Here is a 25,098-nt window from a genome sequence, read left to right on the forward strand (position 1 = left end):
ACTTTAATGTTGGTTTTCTCATGCATTTGTCTCTCGTAATTCCGCACGTCATCCAAAGACATATCTGGAAGAAGGGGGGAGGGATGGAACGAGGGTCGTAATGTTGTTTACTCCTCCACAATTGCGCACCATTTAATGAGCAGGTGGGGAAGGAGAGGGTAAGGTGGCAAAGGTGCATTCCATGGGTGAGTGCAGCGTTTTTAATGGATGATTAGAGCTTTTTAAAGTTAAAGCTTTAGAGGTGAAAGTGCTAGCTTCCCATGACCCAGAGAGTTTACAGGAGATAGCTAGACCAATCCGAGCCACACCAGGTAGGAGAAAGAGAGGAAGGTCAAGGACATTTCAAGATTAAGGAAAAGCATGAACAATCCACACCCAAAGAGGAGGTTGGATCGTTAGAAGCACAAAAAGGCAACACCTTTTTCTCTGGGCAAAATCATTCCCCATGTGAAAACATTAAGGGAGGATTTCAAGCCTCTGGGTTGTAGGGAGTTGTGGTATAAAGGTAAGTGGTCATAGAAGGGAGAGGAGATCAGTATGTTTCATGGCAGATAATGGGCTTGTTATCTTTATGCCCTGCAGCTATAGAAAAGCTCAACAGCTGAGAGTGAGTAAATGTGTTGGAGCCACTTATAGCTGCAAACAGGGCTGCCTCTTGTGTAACCAGACTCTCAGAGAAACAGACAGAGGCAGCTTTCATGTTTCAGTGAGCGCATCATTCCTGCTAATGCAAATTATTCCTTCATGATATCGCAGCCAATTTGTAGGCAAAGTTTCTACTCATACACACATATTTGGTTAGCATACATCTATTTCTTGCTTCTTTGTATTTGTCTTTAACATGAAATATAGTGCCAAATACAGTTGAAATGATTTAAACAGTATTAGAGTAGTGCTGTGTCTACTCTTGACTCTAAATATACTGATATATAGGACTTTCTCCTACATGAAACATGAAAGATTATGGGTCAGGAGTCATTATTATCGTGCAGGTTTCATTTACAACAAACACTGACCGTGCCTGACCACATCAGTACAGTGTTTGTCATTAGTGGGTTAGTGGTGATACCAAGAGGAGGATCCATGCTGTAGGAAAATGAGCAGGACTGGCAGGTGACAGGGTTAGATGCAGGTGGAGCGATTTTTCATGCACACTGGTAAATAAACAGTAAGTACAACAGTATTTTATATTATTAAGGTAGCTATAAAAGTGCTGACATAACACTTCAAGAGGGGTTGTAAATCTAAGTACATAGAAATGCATTTAAAAAATCAACTGTTTTATGATCCATTAATATATTAAAGGTTCATGCAAGCAGTTATTCACAATATACGACAGTGAAAAGGCAATTTCTTTTGCCTTATCTATGAATTTAGAAAATAAGGATGTTCTATTCCCGTTCATACAGTGAAAACCACTTACAGTGATGAAAAGCTTGGGACATCATCATTCCTATACAAATGCTGTTAATAAAATGTTACACACTTAAATTGTTCATTTTAAGTCTATTGACAACTACATGACAACATATGGAAAAACAATTTATACATCACACATCGCATTCCAGGACCAACACTGCAATCATTCACAGCCCACTGACATCAGTGTGCGGCTCCTGTGCTTTGTCATAGCTAAGCTAGTTACAAACAACAATTGAAGTTAGTACAGTTGAACAAAATCCTCAGTAAAATTGATAAAAAACATGTAAGCAACTGCAAAGTTAGTTAGTTAGCTTGCTAACTACTGTAGTAAGGCTATGCTAATGACTAAACCTGCTGTTGGACTAGAATATTAGCTAGTTAGCTTGCCAACTCGGTAGGCTATGCTAACGAGTAAGCTCATCAATAGGCTAAAATATTGTTCATTCACATTAAAAGTAAGGATAATGTCATTTCGCACTTGCAAAGACCTGCGAAGGACACATTTGACACACTGAACAATATTCTAGCCTATAGGCAAGCGTACTTGTTGATGTAGCCTACCTACTTAGCAAGCTAGCTTGCTAACATTTTAGCCTATTGGCAAGCTTACTTGTTAGCATAGCCAACCCAGTTAGCAAGCTAACTCGCTAACCTTGCATGTTTTTGTGTTGCTGAGGTTTTTGTTCAATTGTACTAACTTCAATTTGGAAAACTAGCTTAGCTGTGAAGAAGCACAGACGAATTTTGAAAGAAGCACAGGAGCAGCACACTGATGATGTCAGTGGGCTGTGATTCCTTAATTGCAGCGTTGGTCCAGGAACGCGATGTGGGATGTTGACCCAGGAGCATGTTCTCCTTGGCAAAATCACATTGTGCCTATAACTGTCTGCTTCCAGCTGGCTACCTCAGACTGGTACTGCTTACACGTTGAAATCATGACGGGAAAAATAAAGTAATTTTTATTCCAATGAAAAATATAGTTTCCTTCTAGCTTATGTCTGCTTGTGAAGGAGACAGACAACAAATGCCCACAAAGAAAGCACTTGTGGCTGAAGCGTCCTTTCTAATGTAAATTGCGAAACAGTTGTACTGCATTTAAACAGTCAATAAAATTCAGTGCTCTGCTTTACTGAAAAACTAGAGTGGGGTCAGACATTATCACTACAAGCAGTTTTCACTGTATAAGAAAATGCTACTGTCTGAATGCATTCATGATACTTTGGTGTGAGTAAATAGTTGATGATCAGCTGGACTGTAGAAAAGAATTGTTAAACCTACCAATCCACTCATCCACCCAGGCAAATGCCTGCCTATGCCCCAGCAGCAGCACATCCCGAACCACCTACAACACAACATAATGAGGGTCAGAAAACAGTTATACTTAAGCAACATTTCTATTTATAAATGTTATTATGTTCAAGGCAGAGGCTGTAGGAGTCTGGCCATGGAGACAATGGTACCTAAGCCTCTAGTCTCTTGAATTTTTAATTAGAATTTATCTCAGTGGCAAAAGTACTTTTACCAGCTGCCTCACAACACTTTAGAGGATTGCATTTTTAATTAAAAAACCACGACTAAATGACTAAAATGAAAGATCTAACATTCACTCTACATTCAATCTAACATTCACTCTACATACGACCTCTCACCTTGTGTACAAACTGTTCCACGCGTGTCTGCAGACCCCACACCTCAAACTTGACGGTGACCAGTTTGTACGAGCACATGATGGGCTCTTGGGTGTCCCTCCAGCCCTCCTGAAGAATCCCCCGTGACGTCTTACTTGACTTGAAATATCTCAAGTCCTGCGATGGGAGGGGGAAATGAACACGTGCACATTTGATATTACAATAATGAACCCAAACCTTCAGTCATTGTTTTCTGCACCCCGGGCAGAGAGACATAAGGGAGAGCCTAAAATTAGATGCATGACTGAATGCTAGTATTAAATACCATTCGTATTAACCCCTCCGGTCCTTGGAGGATCTCTATCCAGGCTCATTAGAGCTGAGGCAATCTGTTATCAAACAGCGATGAAGACAATTACCAGCTCTCACACTTCACAGACTCTGAAGTATGAAAGGCTTTCAGACACCAGATGAATGCTGTGGGAGATGGGAGAGGCATATAAAGCAGCTAATGCAGCTGCTTGACAAGTGTGTTTGAGGTCTCAAGTCCTTAAAGGTTGAATTAGGGCGAGGTATTTGAGCCTCAATATACAAATTAGCTAATAATAATAATAATTATATCAAGTATACTATAGTCCTCGTGGAGATCCTCATAGAAAAATAACTTTCTCACTGAAAATGACTGGACAATTTAGACACAGAGCAAACTCAGTAAAATCACCACATGGCTGAAACTGACATGCCGTTTCATCTAAATCACATTGTTTTACTACAGCATTTAGATACAGCACTACACTCACAGCTCTCCAGCAGTGTTAACTCCGATTAGACGTGAGCATTAACACACTCACACCTCCACAAGCTCACCTCAGACTCTTTATAGTAGCGCTCCGGGATCTCATCGTAGGCGATGTCGATAAAACACACTTCCCTCTCCTGCTCCTTCAGCTCGGTGTCAAAGATCTGAAAGCAGAACAGATCGGTTTGCCAACGCTCGCTGCAGCCTGCCAATCAGAGTGGCCTCCTCACAAATAAAAACATACACCTTTGGAAAATGTGTCTTTTCCAGGTTACATCATCACACGTGGCTGGCGAGTCTGCCTTTCTGCTACACTCAAAAGTTGGCTGGCGAGTCTGCCTTTCTGCTACACTCAAAAGTTGGGCATTATTCATACAATTAATACTGCTCGACTGTGCGTCTTATCACTCTTTATCCCCTTGTCGCTCAGCCAGGTGCTGGAAACACGTTGTACTTGTGTACACAACCATTAGGTGGTGCTCTGTGCCCATGTCTCCTGTTTGTCACCGTGCCAAATGACACAGTGCTGAAAGCAATTACTGTTTCATATGTTGAAATGCAGCCTTCTCACTTCCTTCTTTGTTTTTACGATTGTTATTATTATCCTTCACTAGATCTCATGCTGATTATATAGACCCTCTTCCTACAGTAAGTCAAGAATGACTGCATATACTTGTACATGAATGTGTGTATATATATATTTATTAATTCATAAATTCTTTCTGGACATGAGGTCTATTTATATACTAATACACACACACTGACGCACACTATCTCACATGAGCATTCTTGAACAGAGCTCTCACTACAGTGCCTGCCATATAGCAGCAAGGGAAAGCGTGAGTGTGAGTGTGTGTGTGTGTGTGTGTGTGTGTGTGTGTGTGTGTTTAAAGTGAGGTTAGTTAGTTATCTTCTGTTCAAGAATTTGCCCCTAAAAAAGTTTGAAATTGTGAATTGATTATGGCAATAGGAGTCTGAGGATGTAATTCAGTCGTTTTATATCTTGGACTGGTACGCATAATATGCTCCATTATGTTAAAGATATCATAATTATCACAGTATCATAATTATAGTGCATTTTTGTATTAAAAATGTGTACATTTCTTGAGTATTTTACATATTCATCGTGGCTAATGCAGCTTCCATTTTTCTATTTAGCACATTATCAGTCAGTACATGTCCTCCCATCTTTTTTGAGCTTTGCCCTTCAACTGAATGCAAACTTTCTCTCTCTGCAGACACACACCTCTCATCCTCCCTCCCTGTTTCCCCCTCCCCTCCTTCTCACTCTGTTTCCCTCTCTTTCTCTTTCTTTCCTCCTCTTCCTCCTCCTCCTCCTCCTCTCCAAGGGTGCATTCTGTCATTTCCAGCGTGGATGAGCACTGCTGGCACAATAAGGGTGATATGTCAGCATGCGTGAGTGCAGCCAAGCGACAGGAACGTAGACCGGGATGAAGGGAGAGAGGGAGAGAGGCAGAGGTAGAGGAGAGGAGAGGAAAAAAACAGAGGAGGTAAACAATGAAAAAAGTGATGCAGTGGTGGTGGAGGGGGGAAGGCAGGAGCAAGATAGTTGTAATAAGAGGAGAGTGATAGAGTCACAGGGAGGGAGAGGGTGTAGAGGAACAGTGGGAATGTATGCAGAGATACAGGCAAGGAGAAGGAAGGAGGAGGGAGGGAATGACAAGGAGGAAAAGGTTACGAAATGAGAGAGGAAACATGGGTTTGTGTAATGAGAGATGAGAAGGAAAGGGTATATAAGAATATGAATGCAGGAATGTACTACTTCATTGAAACAACCTTTGGTTTATTGAAGCATTTTCAAACAAAGTAAAACTGAACTTAAATCACCAGATGGTCAAAAACCAAAGATTATAATTCACTGCAGCTGGGAAAATCTTCGGTAAATCTTTCATTATGTATCAGTCAAAACAAACTTAAATTGTTACAAGTTATGTGCCCATTATGAAAACAAATGTACAATTTTTTCCCATATTTTTTTAGGTAAGCTAATATGAGGCCATGTTGTACCAAAACAGAGGGAGAAGGGAGAGAAACCAAGAGACTGGATGGCAGAGTGAGAGAGCAAATAAAGAGAAAAAAGTCTTCCCCAGTACCAATCAGTAACATGCAACCGTGTTTTGACCTGTATAGACACAGCAGCCACTTTATTCGGTGCCTTGCTGGTACTGGGTTGGACCGTCTTTTGCCCCATTTTGGTCCATATTGACATCACGCAGTTAATGCAGATTTGTCAGCTGCACATCCATGATGCATTTCTCCTATTCCACCGAATCCCAAAGATGCTCTATTGGATTGAGATCTGGTGACTGTGGAGGCCATTGGAGTACGGTGAACTCCTTGTAATTTCAAGAAACCAGTTTGAGATGATGTGAGGTATGTGACATGGCGCTTTATCCTGCTGGAAGTAGCCATCAGAGGATGGGTACACTGTGGTCATAAAGGGATGGACACGGTCAGCAACAATACTCAGGTAGGCTGTGGTGTTTAAATGATGCTCAGTTGGTACTAAGGGGCCCAAAGTGTGCCAAGAAAATATCCCCCACACCCTTACACTACCACCACCAGCCTGAACCATTGATACAAGGCAGGATGGATCCATGCTGTCATGTTGTTTACACCAAATTCTGACCCTGCCATCCGAATGTCGCAGCAGAAATCCAGACTCATCAGACCAGGCAACATTTTTACAATCTTCTATTGTCCAGTTTTGGTGAGCCTGTGTGAATTGTAGCCTCAGTTTCCTGTTGTTAGCTGACAGGAGTGGCACCTGGTGTGGTCTTCTGCTGCTGTATCTGCTTCAAGGTTGGACATGTTGTCCATTCAGAGATGGTCTTCTGCAGACCTTGGTTGTAACCAGTGGTTATTTGAGTTACTGTTGCCTTTCCATCATCTTGAACCAGTCTGGCCATTCTCCTCTGACCTCTGGCATCAACGAGGCGTGTGTGAAAATCCTAATAGATCAGCAGTTTCTGAAATACTCAGACCAGCCCGTCTGGCCCGTCACTTAAATCACCTTTTTTCCCCCATTCTGATTGTTCGGTGTGAACTTCAGCAGGCCTACATGCCTAAATACACTGAGTTGCTGCCATGTGATTGGCTGATTAGCTATTTGTGTTAACGAGCAGTTGAACAGGCGTACCTAATAAAGTGGTGAGTGTGAGTGTATGTACACTGAACTGCAACCCAATTCAATGCTATATGCTTACACTGTGCACTAGGGGTGTTACGATACATCAGTCTGAATCAATATATTGATTCAATCATCTGATAATATCAATGCAAAGTGAAAACATCAATACATATCATCATCTTTAAGATACGCCTTTATTTTGAAATTCTAATGGCACGTCTGTGTCATCATTTCAGTCTAAGTGCACCTCCCTCCTAAACATTCTAACAGTGCTAGTGGCCTAGCGATTGACCAGGCAGACAATGGTAAGCAGCCAAGAAAAAGACAATGAGGATATTTACTGATATTGTCTCATATCTATCACAGGCCCCTAAATTTAATTACATCAAAAGTGCATCATGACTGACTTTGTAACATCAGCAAATATTGAACTGTTGTTCAAATAAGTGACATAATATGGTATTGTGGTGAAACTTGTGTTTGCACCCCTACTATGCACTATTCTAGTATGTATGCCAGCATTTGTTGGTGCACTTCATTTCCCCATGTTCTCCACTGTGAATACACTACAAAGTCAAAGCACAGGCAGGCAGACAGTAGATGGTCATTTCAGTACACAGCAGGACATTTGTCCTAAAAATGCTCTGCAGCTTGAGTCTCTGAAGGCTCATAGCAATCACTGTCTAAATAAAAAATCGGATTGGACCACAATTCATTATCCTCAAAAGTCAACAGACACACAAAACGCACCAATCTCATTCATGGCATGCATAAGAGATAATCATTAACTGAATAAAATGAGGTCGATAGTATTGTCACTGTGGATACAGAGTCTGCCCAAATGGAGGAATTCAGTATATTCTGTTAAGAATGCTTGACATAGACATTTGAGGATAATGACGAACATGTTTCCTCAACAGGCAATTCCAAGAATGGTCATATTGAATTTCAGACTGCTTAAAGAAACGGGAATTCGAAGGCAAATTCCAGCGTCAGATCATCAAGGCCCTCTCTGACGCAGCCAAACAGGCAAGCTGGTGGCTATGGTTTAAGAGGAAAGACGCCACTTGGGCCCTGAAATACCAGACACAACAGCAGGCTTCGAGGGAGTAAAAGCAAAGGGGGGTGCCAGGTGTTGCCGATGAGCCCTTTGGAGGTTTTGTGGGTCTATCATCAAAACACCAGTGAAGAAGCCTACCCACCTGATGACCCCAATAAAGCTGTTACCCTCCCTACGCTTATGGCTCTAAATTTTACCCACAATCGCAAGTATGCGCAACAACAATCGACCAGTTAAACTCCACCTTGATTAAAGCTAGGTAAGTTTTTTCTCCTGTTAGTTTCTTCTCTCTTTCCTCATCAAAATGAGGTAGTAGGGGGAGGTAGAGTGTACGGCCAGCAAGGGAGTGTTCAGTCCGCACAGACATCTCTCCTTGGCGCTGCCTTCACTAGGCTCCTTCTTACGTTTCAATCTACCTTTGCTCTTTCCTTTTCTATCCATCTAACCCTTTGGCTCCCACTCGGACCCTCAGACGGCACTATTACTCCCACTCATAGTCTCAAGTATGTGCACCAGGGATTGTAACATCTAGTCCTAACCTGAATGGTGTACTTCAGTGGGTGCACTAGAAAGCCACCTGTTCCGCTGAAGAGCTTAACAATAACTCATAACTGTCTCTTATTTGGGCGTGACTTTGAATGTGCATGACTTGCCAAAGAAACAACGACAAAAAAAACCCAAAGAAAGAACAATGAAAAAGTAAATGACGCAGAAAGGCTGGCAAAGTAGAACAAGGCAAGAGAAAAGAAAAAGAATGAAGCATGTGTTTTCTCATTCTGCCTGCTGTGTAGTTCAGGAGTCCTTGGAGAGATTACAAGAGCAACATGTGCCTGAGGACACATGTTAAAGCTTAATGTGTGAGTATGTGTGTATCCAACACTGGATAGTACTGTGGAATTTTGCATGTCATGTACTGTTACTGCAGCCTCCATTGAAACATTGCATGATGTCCACTCACACACCCACTCATTTCCTGTCCACACATCCTCCCTCACTTCACCATTCCCTCCTTTTTTACTCCTCCATCTTTGAATCCTTCACACTCAGTAAGTCTGTGTTTTTCCAGTTGCTCTCGCTTTTATACACAGTGTCAAGACACCCCGAGTGGACAGATGTACGTTATGCACATCCACATGACACTTGCTCAGAGGGACTGTTGTTATGCAAAACACAGCTGCATTCATAATCACAGCATCCATTCTAACAAATACAGCTAACATACACATGAACTGGTTATACAATGTCATAAAACATTCAAAGCGTCTTGTTTGTTTGCCCTAAAGATGTTAGACAAAACAGAGCAGCTGTATCATTGAATCATTGACTAGAGTGTCTGATGATGAGCCCATGAGCTGTTCTTATATCTCAGCTCATGTGCACAATCAAAATGTCCAAACAATTGCACACACAAACACGCTTTATGCAACAGAAGTGTGATTTATCCCTGCTTTTATTCATTAAGTGCATTTGCTGTAGGTAATTTCTGTTCTTTCATATGTTGCCTTGCCATGCCAAACCAAACAAGCATCAATATAAAACATCCCTACATGTTTAATGCACACTGACAGTCTGTCCATTTCTGTCTCCCCCTGCAGCGTATGAATATATGTATAAACGTACTCTGAGACACATCAACAAGACACTTGAGTGAAGTTGGGAGCCATCGCTGCCTTATACAATCAACAAACCCCTTCCAAATTTGAAGCAAAATATGAAGCCACAGAAGCATTAACCAGCTTGCCGCCCACCATGATATATTTCAAGCAATTTGTCCGTTGCACACTACCCCTCCATTCTTCTTGCTCACTGTCCAGGCAGTGGCAGTCTTTCATTTGATGACTAATGCTCCCATAAACTGGAGAGTGGAGTAAAATATAGAGAGAAAGAAAGTGAGGAGGCTAACAGCCCAAATGAAATTAGCTGTCCAACAAGTGGAGCGGTTTTTGGCAGACTCTCAAGGTCCATAGTATAGCTGGCATTATGATACAACGGGATTGCAAAGGAGGGCCTGTGAGTTGCCAAATCTGTCCTTATGGTTTTACTTATGTAAGCTCTGCAGAGTTCTTGTTTTCGACCATGTGAAATAATTTGCTTTTTAAATTGGCCTATATTGTTGTACAGGTTTCTGTTCGCTCTCCACTGACTTTGTATTGCGTGAAGGTGCCTCCTTGTCACTTACGTCTGTGTTGAGATGCACTACCAACAAGGTGAAGAACCCAGAACTCTGACAGGACATGAGGCATCAGCAGGAAGAATGGGAAAACTGTGGCGTCAGGCATTCAGGATGCCACGTGCAGAAACTTTACATTTCTAACAATGCTGTGGTTAACGTAAGGTTGTTTAGGCACAAAAACCACTTGGTTATGGTTAGGAAAATATGTTTTGGCTTAAAATACCCACATTTGGTGGCACAAAAGCTGTTGGAAATGCAGCGAGGGGTTGCTTAAAATACATTCATGTTCAGTGGCACAAACGCTGTTGAAAACACAGACAACAGTAGCTAAAAACACTTATGTTTGGTGTAGGGATGCACCGACCCGATATCTGGATCGAATATCGGCCCCGATATCATCAAAATAGATGAATCGGGTATCGGAAAATGCAACCGATACCTGAGGCAATCCTTTCCCTTTAAATCTATTGTGACGCGAGCTACGTCATACGTCATGGAGCGAAGGAGAGAACTGCTGTTGCACAATTGTTTATTTTTGTTAAAAATAAATAGTTCATCATTGCATTAATCTGTTTCATCTTGTTTCATCAGAACTGTGTAGTCATCAATGCCTGATGCCTCTAGTCTTTTCTGTTCTACATGTAAAGGTATACAACTTCTTAGGTTAACCATGGTATCAGATCCGTATCGGGTATCAGCTGATACTCAAAGCCACAGCATTGGGATCAGTGTCCTGCTTTCCACCATCCCCTCCACCTCCCAATGACAAAGTCAGCTCACACACTACATCACTTAAAGGACAACTTCGGTATTTTTCAACCTGGGCTCTATTTCCCCATGTGTATGTGTGCATATGATTCATAGGTACCACTCGTTCTAAAATTGGTTCAGTATTGAGCTGCGAAATGAGCTAAAACGGTAATGGGGGCAAATGCGTCCCGTATAAAAGTGCTTTTTTTCGCCACTGACCGGTTCAGATCGCCAGTGCTATCTCTGTAGATAGCATATGGTAGCGGCCCTGGGGCAGTGGTGAGTGTGAATGAGTGGAGTCAGCTGTCAGTCAGTGTTGGACCAGAAAGGCGGAAGGTGTCCTCGCTGGGTACTGTAAGTGAGTATGTGTGTGTGAAGTGTGTGTTTTTTCACCACTGACCGGTTCAGATCGCCAGTNCTGACTGACAGCTGACTCCACTCATTCACACTCACCACTGCCCCAGGGCCGCCACAATATGCTATTTACAGAGATAGCACTGGTGATCTGAACCGGTCAGTGGCAAAAAAAAGCACTTTTATACGGGACGCATTTGCCCCCATTACCGTTTTAGCTCGTTTTGCGGCTCAATACTGAACCAATTTTAGAACGAGTGGTACCCAAGAATCATACGCACACATACACATGGGGAAATAGAGCCCAGGTTGAAAAATACCGAAGTTGTCCTTTAAGAAAGGCTGATGTGATAAATAGGAAATGTACAAAGTAACATATTTGTGGGTTGCAGACACATCGATCCATCCGTCCTCCTGGACAGACTGTGTAGGTTTGATTTGGAAAGTGTTGGGAACAAAATCAGTATTTTAAGTATTTTAAGTTTTCATAATGTGACTAGTGCTGTAAACAAACATGCACGTCACTTAGCTTTGATCAACTTTGTGTCATGACCCTCTTAATATTTCTTCTACCAGATGGAAAAGCAACAGCACAATGAATAAAATATTATTTACAGCAGCTTTAAATCAACACAAATTTCTTTGTCTACCTCAACATGGCCCCATGTCTCTTTTTTGCTTCGCCTCACACATCATTACACGCCCCACACGTTCATGTGTAGTATATGAGTATCACATTAAGACTGTCTTGTTCTCTAGTCTCAAGCTCTCTCCTCTGTCTAAGCACACTGAACTGTTTCTGATTTGTCCAAAAATGCACTCCAGTAATCATATCACTTTTTCTCAATACTACCATGAGGAAGTTAACCTTTCATGGAGTCCATGGAAATTATATTTGATTTAAATGCACATGCAATTATTGTCAGATTTGTAGTGGGGACATTTTAAGGTGATCGGAAAAGTGGCAGGGACATAGCCTCGCAATTGTATATACAGAGTACGACAGTTCTAGTCAAGGTGTAGCATTGAGAAACAGACCAAACTCCCACAAACTACTACTCAAACCTTCCATCACACCTATATAAAGTATATACACACACACACACAGTATACTCACATTGTCATTGCATCCTTTGTTGTCCTCATATTTTGTTTCTATGTGGATGGAGAACTTGGGCAGGAATGAGCACTGTGGATAAAAAAGGATAAAGATGAGAAACCACTTGTGGAAAATGTTTTTAAAAAAATGCAACCGTGCTGAATATTAGCCCTGCGTATCATCGCTGTACGTGTTGCTTTACTGCCTTTTATAACATTTAAAAATATAAAAGTAGTGAACAGTTTATACTGCAGAGAGTTAACACTCCTTACTCCTGGTGATGTTAATGTCTTTACTCTAGTTTATGGCCTACATCTGTAAAGAAGAGGCCACTGAGAGCAGTCATATGCTTTGCTGAGACTTCTTCCAGTGGTAGCGTGTAAACTAGACTGTTTAAGTACTTTTGATGCACTGACTGTCAAAGCTGCTTTCTGTCTCTCTGTTTCTACGTCCTTTTGTCATTGTATAGTGCAGAACAAAAATCCAGGCTGTGTAATAGTACACAATGTCAATGTCTCCTTGTCAAAATTGACAAAAGCAAAGACAGTTTTTAAGACTGAGTCTTTTGCCTATAAACTAATCTTGGCATGGGTGTATTTAAACTGACTCATACATGAACACAAAACGCCTCCACACATATACAAGACAATATCCAGCATTCTGTCGCCAAAACATTGTTGTCTTTCCCCTCTTGTCCCCGCAACGTGGCGTGACTCATGCTGTCGACATTTCTCACTCTGCACAACAGAAGCCCTATGGCTACAGCTAATCATGTGCATGTGTGTCTTAAAATGTGTCAGCTTACTCTGCCAACGCTTCATGCGTTTTCAAGGGTTAATCACGGGTCACATAGATGGTTCTGTTTGTTAGCAAAGACACACCCACTGATGTGTTTGTGTGTGTTGGAGTGGTAAACTGAGCTCTTTTGATCAGTGCGGATAAGGGAGATGCAGATTTTAACGGCCAAACATCATTCTGTAATAGCAACATACCAGGGCTACAGGGACTAAGTTCACTTCTGTAAACAGACATTACAACTTCCAAAAAGAGTGACCGGACCTTCAAACGCTTTAGTATATAATGCTTGCTTTTTTTGTATCATTTGACATTTAACAAGCTGTTGGATCCTTCAGACTAAAAACAAGCTACTATGATTTCTAATCCCCAATGTTAAAACACATAAAGAGAAACACATCATATACTGTGCTGTACTATCAAGATTTCTGTGCTCAGACATTTTGCTGTGAACCTCATACTTGGTAATATAGTCACTCTGCAACAGTATAATCCAGTCTTTGGTGACAATTTTGGTTCTTTAAGGAACAGTGTGTGGGATTTACGTAGTAAGCAGGTTCTCTTTCACAAAGCCTGCCAGACAAACCAAACACTGGTTCTAGAGAGGGCCTTTTTGTTCTTTCACACTGAAGTAAAGGCCACTGTATGTTCTCCTACACGCTTAGAAAAAGAGGGTTGAGCGGTGTAGTAATCGGTTGTTTGCAATCTGCAACCTCACCACTAGATGCCACTAAATCCTTCACACTGCTCCTTTAAAGCTCCACTAATCAGTGTTTTTATATATATATAAGCAATGGCATTTTACATTTTACAGTCTTTACCTCCTTATTTTGGTTTTACAGACCACAATTTGACTGTTTTGCTTTACTCTAACCTCGTTTTGAGCCGCAGTAGGCATCTGTTTTCAGCCCAGCCCCTATGGAAAGTAGCAACTAGCTAAACATGGCAGAGAATTTTGCAGAAAAAGGTATTTCTCTCAGGAGTTGTAAGGAGACCAAAGCAGAGCTAAAAGGAGTGTGAACGTGACTTACATTCAGGATGACACCAGAAAATGACTCCAAATGAATGCTAACGTTCAAAACTAAATCTGTTCGTACAATTCAACACTGCAAACACAGCAGAGGAGATACCTGCACACCAATACAACTGGGCTGGACAGCCACCGAAAAGGTTCACAGGCTGAGATCAATGAAAAATATGTTGATTTATTTAGAACATCCGTGCACAAAAAGAAGGGTGCTCAAAGTGCAAAAAATAAAAAGTCCTCAGAGTTGATCTCATCTAATTAGTGGTACCAGCTGACTGATTTGGCAGTAATCTGTCTGTGTCTATATCTGTTCTGCGAAGCACACACATCAGCAGCACTGATGATAGTCAAGGACTGAAAAGTTTGCTGCTGTTTTTATTCACTTTTTATAATTTCTTGCACTTAGAGGATCTCTTTTTTTGTTTACAGATGTTCTAAATAAATTGACCTTTTTTTATGCATTGATCTCAGCCTGAGAACCTTTTTTGTGGATGTCCAACCCAGTTGTATTGGTGTGCAGGTATCTCCTGTGCCGTGCACACAATTCAACTCTTGTAAAAGAATTTTACATTTCGCACCAGGTTTACTTTCTGATTTCTGGTCAATATGAATATAGTCTCCTCAATTCTTTTTCCACAATGAAACAGAAAAAATAGTTTCCATAGCTTTAAGTTCAAAGTGCTATCCTGATGATTCACAGGTATCTTTAGTCTCCATTTAGAGTAAAATATTGAGGGTTTATATTTCTATATTGAGGAAACAAAGAACGAGGAAGTTATTGTGGACATTGTGTGTGTTTTATGTATATTCATTCAGAAGTGAGGAGACAAGATTCTTGTTTCTCTACATTTTGGAGACTCATCTGATGATCAGCAGTCTTGGTTTCCTTTGGTGTTTTGCACCCAATGTGGCCACTGACGGAGCATAATGCAATCATAACACATGCAGTGTTACATAGAGGATACTTACTGTATATTCTGCAGAATGTGGCATGGTGTGACACAGACATCAGGTCAGAGCAGGGACAGAACACAGGAGAAACACAGTTAGTTGTATAGCTGCTTCAAATTTTCCACAGCATTAAAGGACATTAGAAGGCCACGATAAACCAAAAAATGTGTGAGATATACAGGAACTGCATAGAGGCTGTCACATATCTGATACCTCACATCATCCCCTCCTTTTTCCTCTGCTTTCTCTAATTTGCTCTCATCAAAAAGAAATCCCCTTTTATCCACACTCCTCAGCCTGCAACATTCCTGCCTCAGATCAACATCATTAAAGCATCACAGAAATATGTCCTGGGCGCCGCGACTCTGATAGTTGCATTCCTGACTACTGGCTGCTTGTAAAGTCGGTGATTTACGAAGCAAAGCTTGTTCCGCTGGTGCACTCAACGTGACTAAAAAGCATTTGCTTCACTGCAAAACTGTAAACTTGTAAATACATGTCGGCTTTCACATGTTTATGTCAGTAACATGTTCATGCTTTCTCACACCATGTCTTCCTGGCAAACTGTGAGTTACAAACAGAAAGCTGCAATGGTGAGACTGTCGGTGTGAGCAGCGTGTGTCAGCAACTATCTACAACATGAATCTACAGTGTGTGCTTATCTATTTATTTATTTTAATTTATTTTGTCTGGAGCTGCTGACCCATGTCAATACCATCACCTTTTAGAGTTTAAGGTTATATTGATCCATGTTGTAAAATCCTCCTTCTTCTTCTATTTCCAGAGGTCACATGTAATTTACATTTTGCTTAGAATGCTACAAAAACCCGCTCTTTTCCAGTGTTGCTGCATATGGCTCAGGATCCATGTGATTAAAATCCTCACGCCTCCTTCAGAAATGTCATACAGAGTAGCTGAAAAGTGAGCATCCTGAATTATATAGCACATGTCTGAAGTTGCATGGAGACTCTGGTAGAAAAGCTCTTTCCTTTCCTTTCCTTTTAAAAAATGTGTTAAAAATGCAACAGAGATTAGCATTATTCAACCATGTGCTAGAAATGTTTCTTCTCTATGCGTCTTGACAGCTCATACTTTCTTTTCACATGCTACTCCAACTCCCAAAAGACATCCAGTGAAGTGTTTGTACCAAGAGGTGAGTGCTGAGTAAACTGTTTTGACTGAAAAAGAGAACTTCCAGCCTATTAAAAAAATAGTTTAGGAAGCTGACCTTTAAACAAAAATGCTGTGCTTCACGAGACTGCTGTACTAAACAATTTGAGCCCGAGCTGTGGTAGGCTTTATTCCTACACAAGCCAAGAAAGGCAGTAAGGCTCTGTCATTGTTACAGCACATATAGACTTAATATGATGTGAGCTTTGTTATGTGCAGCATTGGCCATGAAAATAAGCTACAACAGACTGATTATCTTACAGTCCAACAAACACACTGACTCTGTATGCTCACCTGTTATGGTGTAAGGATAGTAGTTCCATGCTTTCTCTGTCACGTAGAAGATCTTAGGAACCACTGCTCGAGCCCAGCTGGGTAATTTACTGCAGAGAGACATTAAAACGGACAGAGGCAGAGGAGGAGAGAGACTGTGAGTATGTTGCAGCGAAGCAGGGATGGGAGTGAAATTGCTTCCGTTATCGCAGCAATCATGAAAAACTTGTTCCACTAGTGAAAGGGAAATCTGCGCACAGCGTAGGGACATTGAAACTGAGGGATGGCGTGAAAAGAACGCTTCCAAAAGCTTTAAATCAGAGGAGATACCACTGGAGCCCAAACTCATATTTCTCTGCACACCGTGTTATCTCCATGGAACATACAGACTTTTAAGGGTTTTTGAACCTACTTCAACTAAAGATCAAAAACAAATGCAAGGTCGGTGTTATGTGTTGGACTATTTCTTAGCTGGGCACAGTAACTTCCTGGTGTTTACACGGGGTAAGACTCCAAGCTGTGCCTATCCAAACATGACATAATGGCCCTCATTTATCGATATAACACTACAAAGCAGTGCAGATCTGAGCGCAGGTATCAGCTAACAACAGGGTTCCCATGTAATTCATGAAACATTATTATCTCACAGATCACAGCATAGGAATGATAGGGCATTGATAAATGTGGCAGCTGAAAACAATCGTCATTTACATATCCTGTCCCAGTATATTCTTGGTTTCGAGGCTTGAACCCTAGAGTGTGCGACATGGAGAGGCGTAATACGGCTAAGAAGAGAAATTTCTCTGAGCTAGAAATGGAAACGCTGACTTTCCAGGTCCAATTTAACCAAATGGTTTTATCTGACAGCCTGAAAAGTGGCATCAAAGAAAGTCGGAAAAATGCAACAAGGAAAGAAAACACTGTGACCCGATGTAAGATTTAATTGTAGCCTCCGCTCACATGCACACTGATAAATGCTGAGCTTTGTGTGTAAATCACCATACAACCAGTTTTCTGTCGTACGTTTGTTTCATAAATGAGGGCCACTGTGTTTATGACTGAGCTTTAGCAACATATTCTCATATCGAAGCAACAGAGTAGTTCGTTTGGCAATGACCCTTGAAACAACATATGCTTATTGGAGAGTACCAGTGACAGGCAAACGTACTAATGGTCGTTTTAACAGTCATAGTTACGTACCAAAACTAAGAGGTTAGGTTTCGAAACAAGATAATGGTTTGAGTTAAAATAAGTATTTGTAACCTAATTTAAGTGACCTAAGCACACTAAGTACATGTTGTCAGTCAATTACAGTATGTACTTAAAAAAAAAAGTCAAAGCTGACTTTTGGTCTTACACGAGACAAGAACAGTTGTCTCCTGGGTGAAAGTCCTGTGTCTGTTTGACCCATAGACAGTATATAAAGAGGGACAACATGACAGTGCCCAAAAAGTAAAGCCAAAACATTGTCATCGCCCCCTGGTGGCTGGCTGAGGTATAGGTAATAAACCCAAGCCCTCCATGTTAGCCAGTTGGACATGAGCCAAAGTAAAAGATCAAAGTATATGTCAAATAATTTTCTCTCAAAATTTGGTTGCAACTAGTTATTTGTATAAAAATAGGGTTTGACATCATGTGCGTGCAGTCAATGGTGCTGCTCGTGATTGGTCGCACAGTGGGAATTAAATACAGTTGAGATTAATACTGCACAGAATCTGGCTCCAAATGACACCACCGGTGTAAGATGTCAGCGCCCATATCCAGGATATTTTGGCAGAATTGTTGGTCAGCGGGAGAACGTGGAGACGCATCGTCCATCTTTATAGACAGTCATAAGTTTGACCAAGCCACCATCCCATCCTCTCACTGTATGTGGACTTTGTCGCTGTTTATGCTACATCACCTGGCTTCCTCCTTTGATCCCATAAAATTGCTATGACCACTAGTGGTTGCCGCGTCACAATAAATGTAAATATGGGTCATATAAACCGCTTCCACGGACAACCTATATGGCCATTTCTTTTTTGTGAGGGTGGGTTGGCTTTGGATATGCTCGTAGGCAATTTGTATTATCTTTGGACAGAGCCATGCTAGCTGTTTCCCTTGTTTTTAGTATTTATGCCACACTCACCAGCTGCATGCTGTAGCTTCAAATTTACCATGCAGAAATGACAGTTTCCTCACACTCTGCAAAAATAGCAAATGAGCGTATTTCCCAAAATGTCAAACTGTTTTTTCAGTTGCAGCCATAGACTAGACAGTTCTCTGAGCTCCCTCTCAGCCCCTTTTGGCACCCTAAACCTCTCAGTATCATCTACAGTATACTGCCAATATGTATGGGGACTTTGTGTGTGATGCTTGACATTCTCCGATCTTGAACTCTGAACTCTGGTAGGACCGTAATTGAGGGCTGCTTCGAGAACTCGTGTATGAGACGAGTCAAACGCATTAGTGCACAGGCTTTCGTGTCGCCTGCCTTCATCTCCGCTCCCTTTGATTGACGTGGAAAACAATTTCTCAAGGAGGACAAAAATGGCGCCCACTGCATCGTGACGGCTGTGAATAAAAACAGCCATCGCCGATGACATTGTGTGAATGTTGGCAGGCTCACTCACTCTCTCTCTCCTTCTCTCTCCTTCTCTCCCTCCCAACAAAAGAGACTGACACTCCTCCTACACCTCCATCTGTTGATTTCTCCCATTCCCTCCTTGTTCTTTTAAAGATCTTTGCCAATAGCTGCTGCGACGGGGGCCCATGTTGCCAAGCGTGCAAGCGTGGTGGGTGGCTGCTCAGAGTTTTCGTGCCAAAGCCGGCGTTTGTATTTAGAATAAATAAATACATAAAAAAACACCCCGGTTTAGTTGAAGACATCCAAGGAAAGACTTTATTCAATCACAGAATCAACCATCCCCTCTCTGCTCTTAATGAAGCTTATTGATGGAACAAGCGTGGAATCGATGTTCAGGTCGGATTGGGATTAGGCCAAATACTGAAGTACAGTGTGAGGCAGATTGTGAGGGCTAATGGGGTGGTTGAAGCGTGACAGAACGAGTCCAGATTGACTTCCCTGCTGGTGCACCAGAGCTAAATGTTTAGCTTCTGCAGAGCCGGATGAATGGCCAGTTGAATGGGTTAGAACAGTGGTTGGTTATAGTCAGATCACATTAACTTAACATAACAAATAACATGATTCTGCATAAGTTGATGTAATGTCATGGATATTGGTTTAATTCACTGAAATTCGTCACATAGTTTGGTTATTTTTTCATCGTACACTGCAGATGTTGCCTTTTCTCTGTTCTTTTGTGCCTCTGTTTTTCCTTCCGTTTTCATTGAGGAGTGAGTTGTTTCATTCATAGCACACACAGATTTACACAGGTTATATGAGACTGTGCTATTCAGTGTTCATCAGCATCAACGTGTTAAGTTTGCTCCCCTGACAGAATGACAAAAATTAAAAAAAAAAAACCCTTCTCTATAACAAATCACCTTTGCCCTTTAATGCCAGGACTGAAGCGTTACTTTGAATGGGTGTGTGTGAGAGAGAGAGGCACTGCTTTCCATGTGATTCCCATCGCGTGCTCACCCTGAGAATTTAACATTTTACCTTAACAAAATGTCAGCTCCTCTGGAAAGGTCAGTGTTTTGTCTATTTCCATCTGAGCTGCGGATGTAAATGGATTCTTTCTTTATAATATCTCTATTAAAATTCTATTCATGGGTCAAAATCTCATTAAAGAAACAATTCCAAAAACCCAACTGTATTGTGAAATAAATAAACTGACCTGAGGAACGCAACAGAGACTGGAGAAACGTAGAAGGTGCAATGGCTTCAGCATGTCTCAGAGGTTGTCATGGAACAGCCCTTTAAACAACTTCCAGTTCTTTGCTATTCAAACCAGGATTTATTTACTGTCCAAACAAAGCCCTGAGCCACTGTGAATACAGGGAAATTGTGGATCTTGTTAATAAGTGTCCTTTTTTATTCCTAATTCTCTTATTAAATACATTACAGATGGCAGGGAAATACCTGAATGGAGGCCCAACTTCTCTCTGTCTCCTTCCTCCCCTCTCCTTCCCTCTCCTCTCCACTGAAGAGCAGAGCTGTGCTGACTCAGCATAATTAGTTCCCTGGCATAGCGAACGCTGACACAGGTATTTGTGCTTAAACAAATGGCCTACAGCATCTCTGTCCCCACCTCTCTATTCTCCCTCTCTGCCCCTTATTTTTTTCTCTCTTTCTCTGTCATTTTCTTTTCTTCACACATTGTCCATCCAATACTCTGTCATCTCTCTTTGCTTCCTGTGGCTCTAACGTGTGAGTGGAAGGGTCACACATGCGCAAACACACCTATCAGTCCACACCGAGGCTCATAGCATGCAGTGAGATGCATCAGTAATGGGTGATAGATAACTGTGATGGACAAGTAACTAAAGAAAACCTGCCAGTAACAACTTGCAGTGACCAGCTTGTGTGTATTTGTGTGTTTGCAAACCTTTTCAGCCTTATAAAATGCACAATGACAACACCGGTGTTTAGCTTGGTTACCAGTAAGCCTCAAAGGAAGTGCGTCAACCACTGCAGGACCAGCATTTTTGCTTTCCTCCTAGTAGCTATCGGTAACCATCCCCAGTTACCAAAGAGTATCAGTGGAAGCACTTACTATCCCCCATAGTGAAAATGTGGGAGAATGGAGGGGGGTTGGTGGAGGGGGTGCAAACTATCAGTACGCCACACACATAAATTAAGTTCAACGATCAACCAGAGAAGACACGTTCCACTGACCTGTTGAGGTAGACTCGTTTCTCTGTGAACTGTCCTTGGCCGTGTGCCGGGTCTTCAAACGGTTCATTCTGGACGACCTCCACTCCTTCCCCTCTGTCACTCTGCTCATGGCTGTGTTTACTGATCATGTACAGCTGCCCAATCCGGTACTGGAAGACAAAGACAAACAGACAGGATAAATTCACATGCTATTGTCTGACAACAACCATTTTGGGAAACTTGCAGTGAAACCTAGAAACATGAGCACGTTGTGTGTAAGGCTTCAGATAGGTTGGCAGCTAAAATGCTCATAGATAAGTCACCATAAGGTCTGTTTAGTAGCTGTTCTGGAGCTTTTGATTGTAACACATGTTCTTGTTATGTTAATGTAGTTCATTCTGGTAGAAGATTTGAACGCAGCACTCAAACAAATACGCCCTCCAATCAGTGCTCCTTCAGAAGCATCCCTCTTGTTCACACTGCCTCTCTTCATACATCCCTGGCCATTCCTCTGTCCTGTGCACAAGCCTGAATGCCCCCTGTTGCTGATTGGCTGGAATAGCGTTGTGTGGCTCAGTCTGAGCACACTTTGTTTGTTTCCAACCGACAGAGCCAGGGCTGTGTATGTACACCAGATTGTTTTCCAGTGCACACACCGAAGTGCAGCTAGCAGACCGAGAGGAGATATTCACTGAATTAGACAAAGAGTGTATTCAATTAGAATCGCTGACTGCGGCTGTAAAGGCATTCTTGTCCAGGTGGACCTCGTGGTGAGAGTGTTTTCTTAACTGCTGTTTCGAGAATGAACTTTTAACCTTAATTTTTTCTTGAATGATTGCAGTCTTCATTAAATAAATGCACATATGTCAAGAGTGCAAAAAAACTAAAATACAGGAATCATTCACATGGTCAATGCAGTGCAACAAAGCCATTGTCTCATTATCCCACCTGTATCCTCTCATTTCTCATTAGACCATCACTTGCTAATTTGTCATCAAGCAGAATGATGACAGGAACAGGAGGCTAAGACAGGAAGAACAATACCAACACTGATAATGATAAAGGACTCGCAATCAGAAACCATGGAAATTAAATCTGCAGGTAATGTGATGCACTGACACGAAATGTGAAATTGTAATCGTTTCTTTTTGAGCATGGTTTTGAGTCCTGATTTCTGATTGTAAATGCAGAATGTGAGTTTGTTTCTAACTAATAATTACACACAGCAATAATGATACTTTCCTTTCACTGTTGGAGAATATGTATGAAGCAGTTTTTAAACAAATATATATATACTGACTTGAAATAACAAACTACTTCGACTGTTCTTTAATTCTGCCCTGAGGGTGACAGAAAGTGAGAAACTGAAAGTGAACAGCAGATGATTGGATGGCTCTGACCATAAACTTTCTGTCCACTTGGCCCTGAGTCAAAACCCATTGTTTATTTATTGCCTTATTTCGAAGACTTAGTTGAGAAAAAGGTCAGAATAACAAAGCAAAGTCATATCAGCTTCTGCAGCAATAATACCTCTTCAGTGAAAAGCCAGACATACAGTTGGTTTCAGGCTAAGCTACTTCTGTTTTAATGACTGTGACTCTGTGGCATTTGTACACATTAGACCGTGCTCAGCTAATTAAAAACTCCGGCCATGCAATTACAGCATTTAGTTTTTGATGCCCCGCAGGATGTTCACTTCATTCAAGCAATAAACTGTGGATTGACTGATTTGAAGGCAGCACTTCTGTTTGCTTTTGATCTTTAATCTTCACTTTCTAAATCCAAAGCTTCTGTTGGTGACAAAAGACCCGGGAAGGAGCAAGAGAGATATGGAAATGAATGGATTTCAAAGAGGGAGAAAAGGAGCTGAGTGAGAGATTGAGGAGCATCAGAGGACGGAAAGTTGAGGAGTTTTAATGAGAGGGAGGGGCTGAAATTAAATCAAAGACAGAATAATAAGAGATACAAAGGGATATTTGACAAGAGATTGTTAGTAAGACAGTAAAAACATGAGAAAAAATTAGAAGAGAAAAAGATGGTTTGATGATGGCCAGTAATGCTCATAATCCTTTAATCTGTTACAGGCTGTGAACAAGTGCAGCTGCACTCCTGCACCATATGCTTTCTCCTCCCTCTGTGCTCCTCTGCTCCACACATGTGCCTCAGTTGAAAAAGAAACCTCAGTAGTGAAAGTATAGGGCACTGGTTATGAAGGAGCGCTAAATCAACCCTATTCCCCTGGATTCCACATTTTCTCTTTCCCTGACCTTTACCTGTCATGGCTGTTGGCTGAGCTGTGAAATGCTGTCAGGGGGAAAATGTAAGGTGCTCACCCAAAATAGCTCCCAGGTGGGGAAGGGGCTCAAAATGGTGTCAGCACCTGGCTGCTGGTGTAAACCTCTGATGGATATGCAGATTTTACAGAGGTATGCTAAAATAAATGAAACAATTATGTAAAGCCGTGCAAGTCATTACACCAGGCCTGGTGGAAAGGTGTAAAACTGAGCACTTGCATAGTGAGGGCATCTGTGGCTTGCAGATTTTACGACTTGCGTGCCAATGTTTGATGCTTCATGAAATTCAGTACAATGAATATCCAAAATGAAGAAACTAAAGGTTGGTTGCTTATTTCCAAGAGGCAACCTCAGGGGCTGAAAATGAAGCCAGTGTGGAGGTGCTAAAAACTGCAGTTCTCTAAATGGCCACTTGAGGCTGGCTCCAGAAGCCAGTCAATCCCCATGGCTGACTTTACAGCAGAAATAAACATGTTTACAGTCTGGTACATGAAACTGTTTTGGTCTCTATAGCAATTATCCACCTTCATGACAACTGTAAGGGGGTGAATTTTTATACAACTCACCGATTTGAGATTTTAAGGGCGCAGCTTTGAGTGACAGGTGGGTGCAGTCCATTGACAAGTTGCTATTACAACAACATTGGCAAGGTAATGTAACTATGATGTAACCCAAGACTTACAGAGTATAAAGCCTGGTTTCCACAAATCAGTCGGTTCAGTTCAGTTCAGTTTGGTACACCTTAGAGCAGTTATTTTTCTTTTTCCACCGTATAGAATTTGTGGATAGTACCAATAAAACCATTCCTTACCGTCCCCATTTATGGTTACCTCTCTGTTGGGGTACCAAGCACACTGATCCGATGCTAAAAGGTGGAGCTAGAAACACTGCAGTCCATTGATTGGTTAATAGAGGCTCGTCACTCTTGCTCAGGGCTGAGTTGTGGCTGGTTCTTAAAGTTTTGTAACCACTGTTCAAAACCATGGCAAGTTTTTCATACATCAGTAAACTCTAGCATTAGGGTTATCTCCACCCTCTCGTCCAAATACATTCATTTTTGGCTCCAAAAATCCAAGATGGAGACGGCCCAAATGACAGTCCCCAAACCAATGGGGGATGTCTAGGTGGCTACATCCATTATTCTATACAGTCTATGCTTATTTCCATTTGAATTTAGCCGAATAACAAAAAAAGGACACAATGCCCAGCTACGTTAACAAAGCAATGCTGCAAAAACAACATATTTGGTCCATATAAAACATCATTATCTGAGATTATTAGTCTGTCTATCTCAGAGTAGATTCATGAGGGTCAATTGTGATTTTCAGGCAATGCAATATGTACAGTATGTTAAACACTATACATTTGACAAATTAACTAATCGTCT

At 41.5% G+C, this 25,098-nt stretch overlaps 1 protein-coding gene across 1 annotated transcript in view; it reads right to left on the reverse strand.

Moving 5' to 3' along the window:
- The window catches only part of LOC126390321 (cytoplasmic phosphatidylinositol transfer protein 1-like), a 107,791-nt gene that overhangs the window by 4,400 nt on the left and 78,293 nt on the right, over nucleotides 1-25,098 (reverse strand). Inside the window, exons 2-8 of the mRNA XM_050044573.1 lie at nucleotides 21,439-21,587; nucleotides 16,674-16,762; nucleotides 15,228-15,235; nucleotides 12,455-12,526; nucleotides 3,918-4,013; nucleotides 3,072-3,227; nucleotides 2,701-2,764 (exon numbers count right to left, since the gene is read on the reverse strand). Coding sequence (XP_049900530.1) covers nucleotides 2,701-2,764; nucleotides 3,072-3,227; nucleotides 3,918-4,013; nucleotides 12,455-12,526; nucleotides 15,228-15,235; nucleotides 16,674-16,762; nucleotides 21,439-21,587 — 634 coding nt within the window. The remainder of the gene's footprint in view (nucleotides 1-2,700; nucleotides 2,765-3,071; nucleotides 3,228-3,917; nucleotides 4,014-12,454; nucleotides 12,527-15,227; nucleotides 15,236-16,673; nucleotides 16,763-21,438; nucleotides 21,588-25,098) is intronic.

Source organism: Epinephelus moara, chromosome 5 (assembly GCF_006386435.1).
Source record: "Epinephelus moara isolate mb chromosome 5, YSFRI_EMoa_1.0, whole genome shotgun sequence".
Lineage (NCBI taxonomy): Eukaryota > Metazoa > Chordata > Actinopteri > Perciformes > Serranidae > Epinephelus > Epinephelus moara.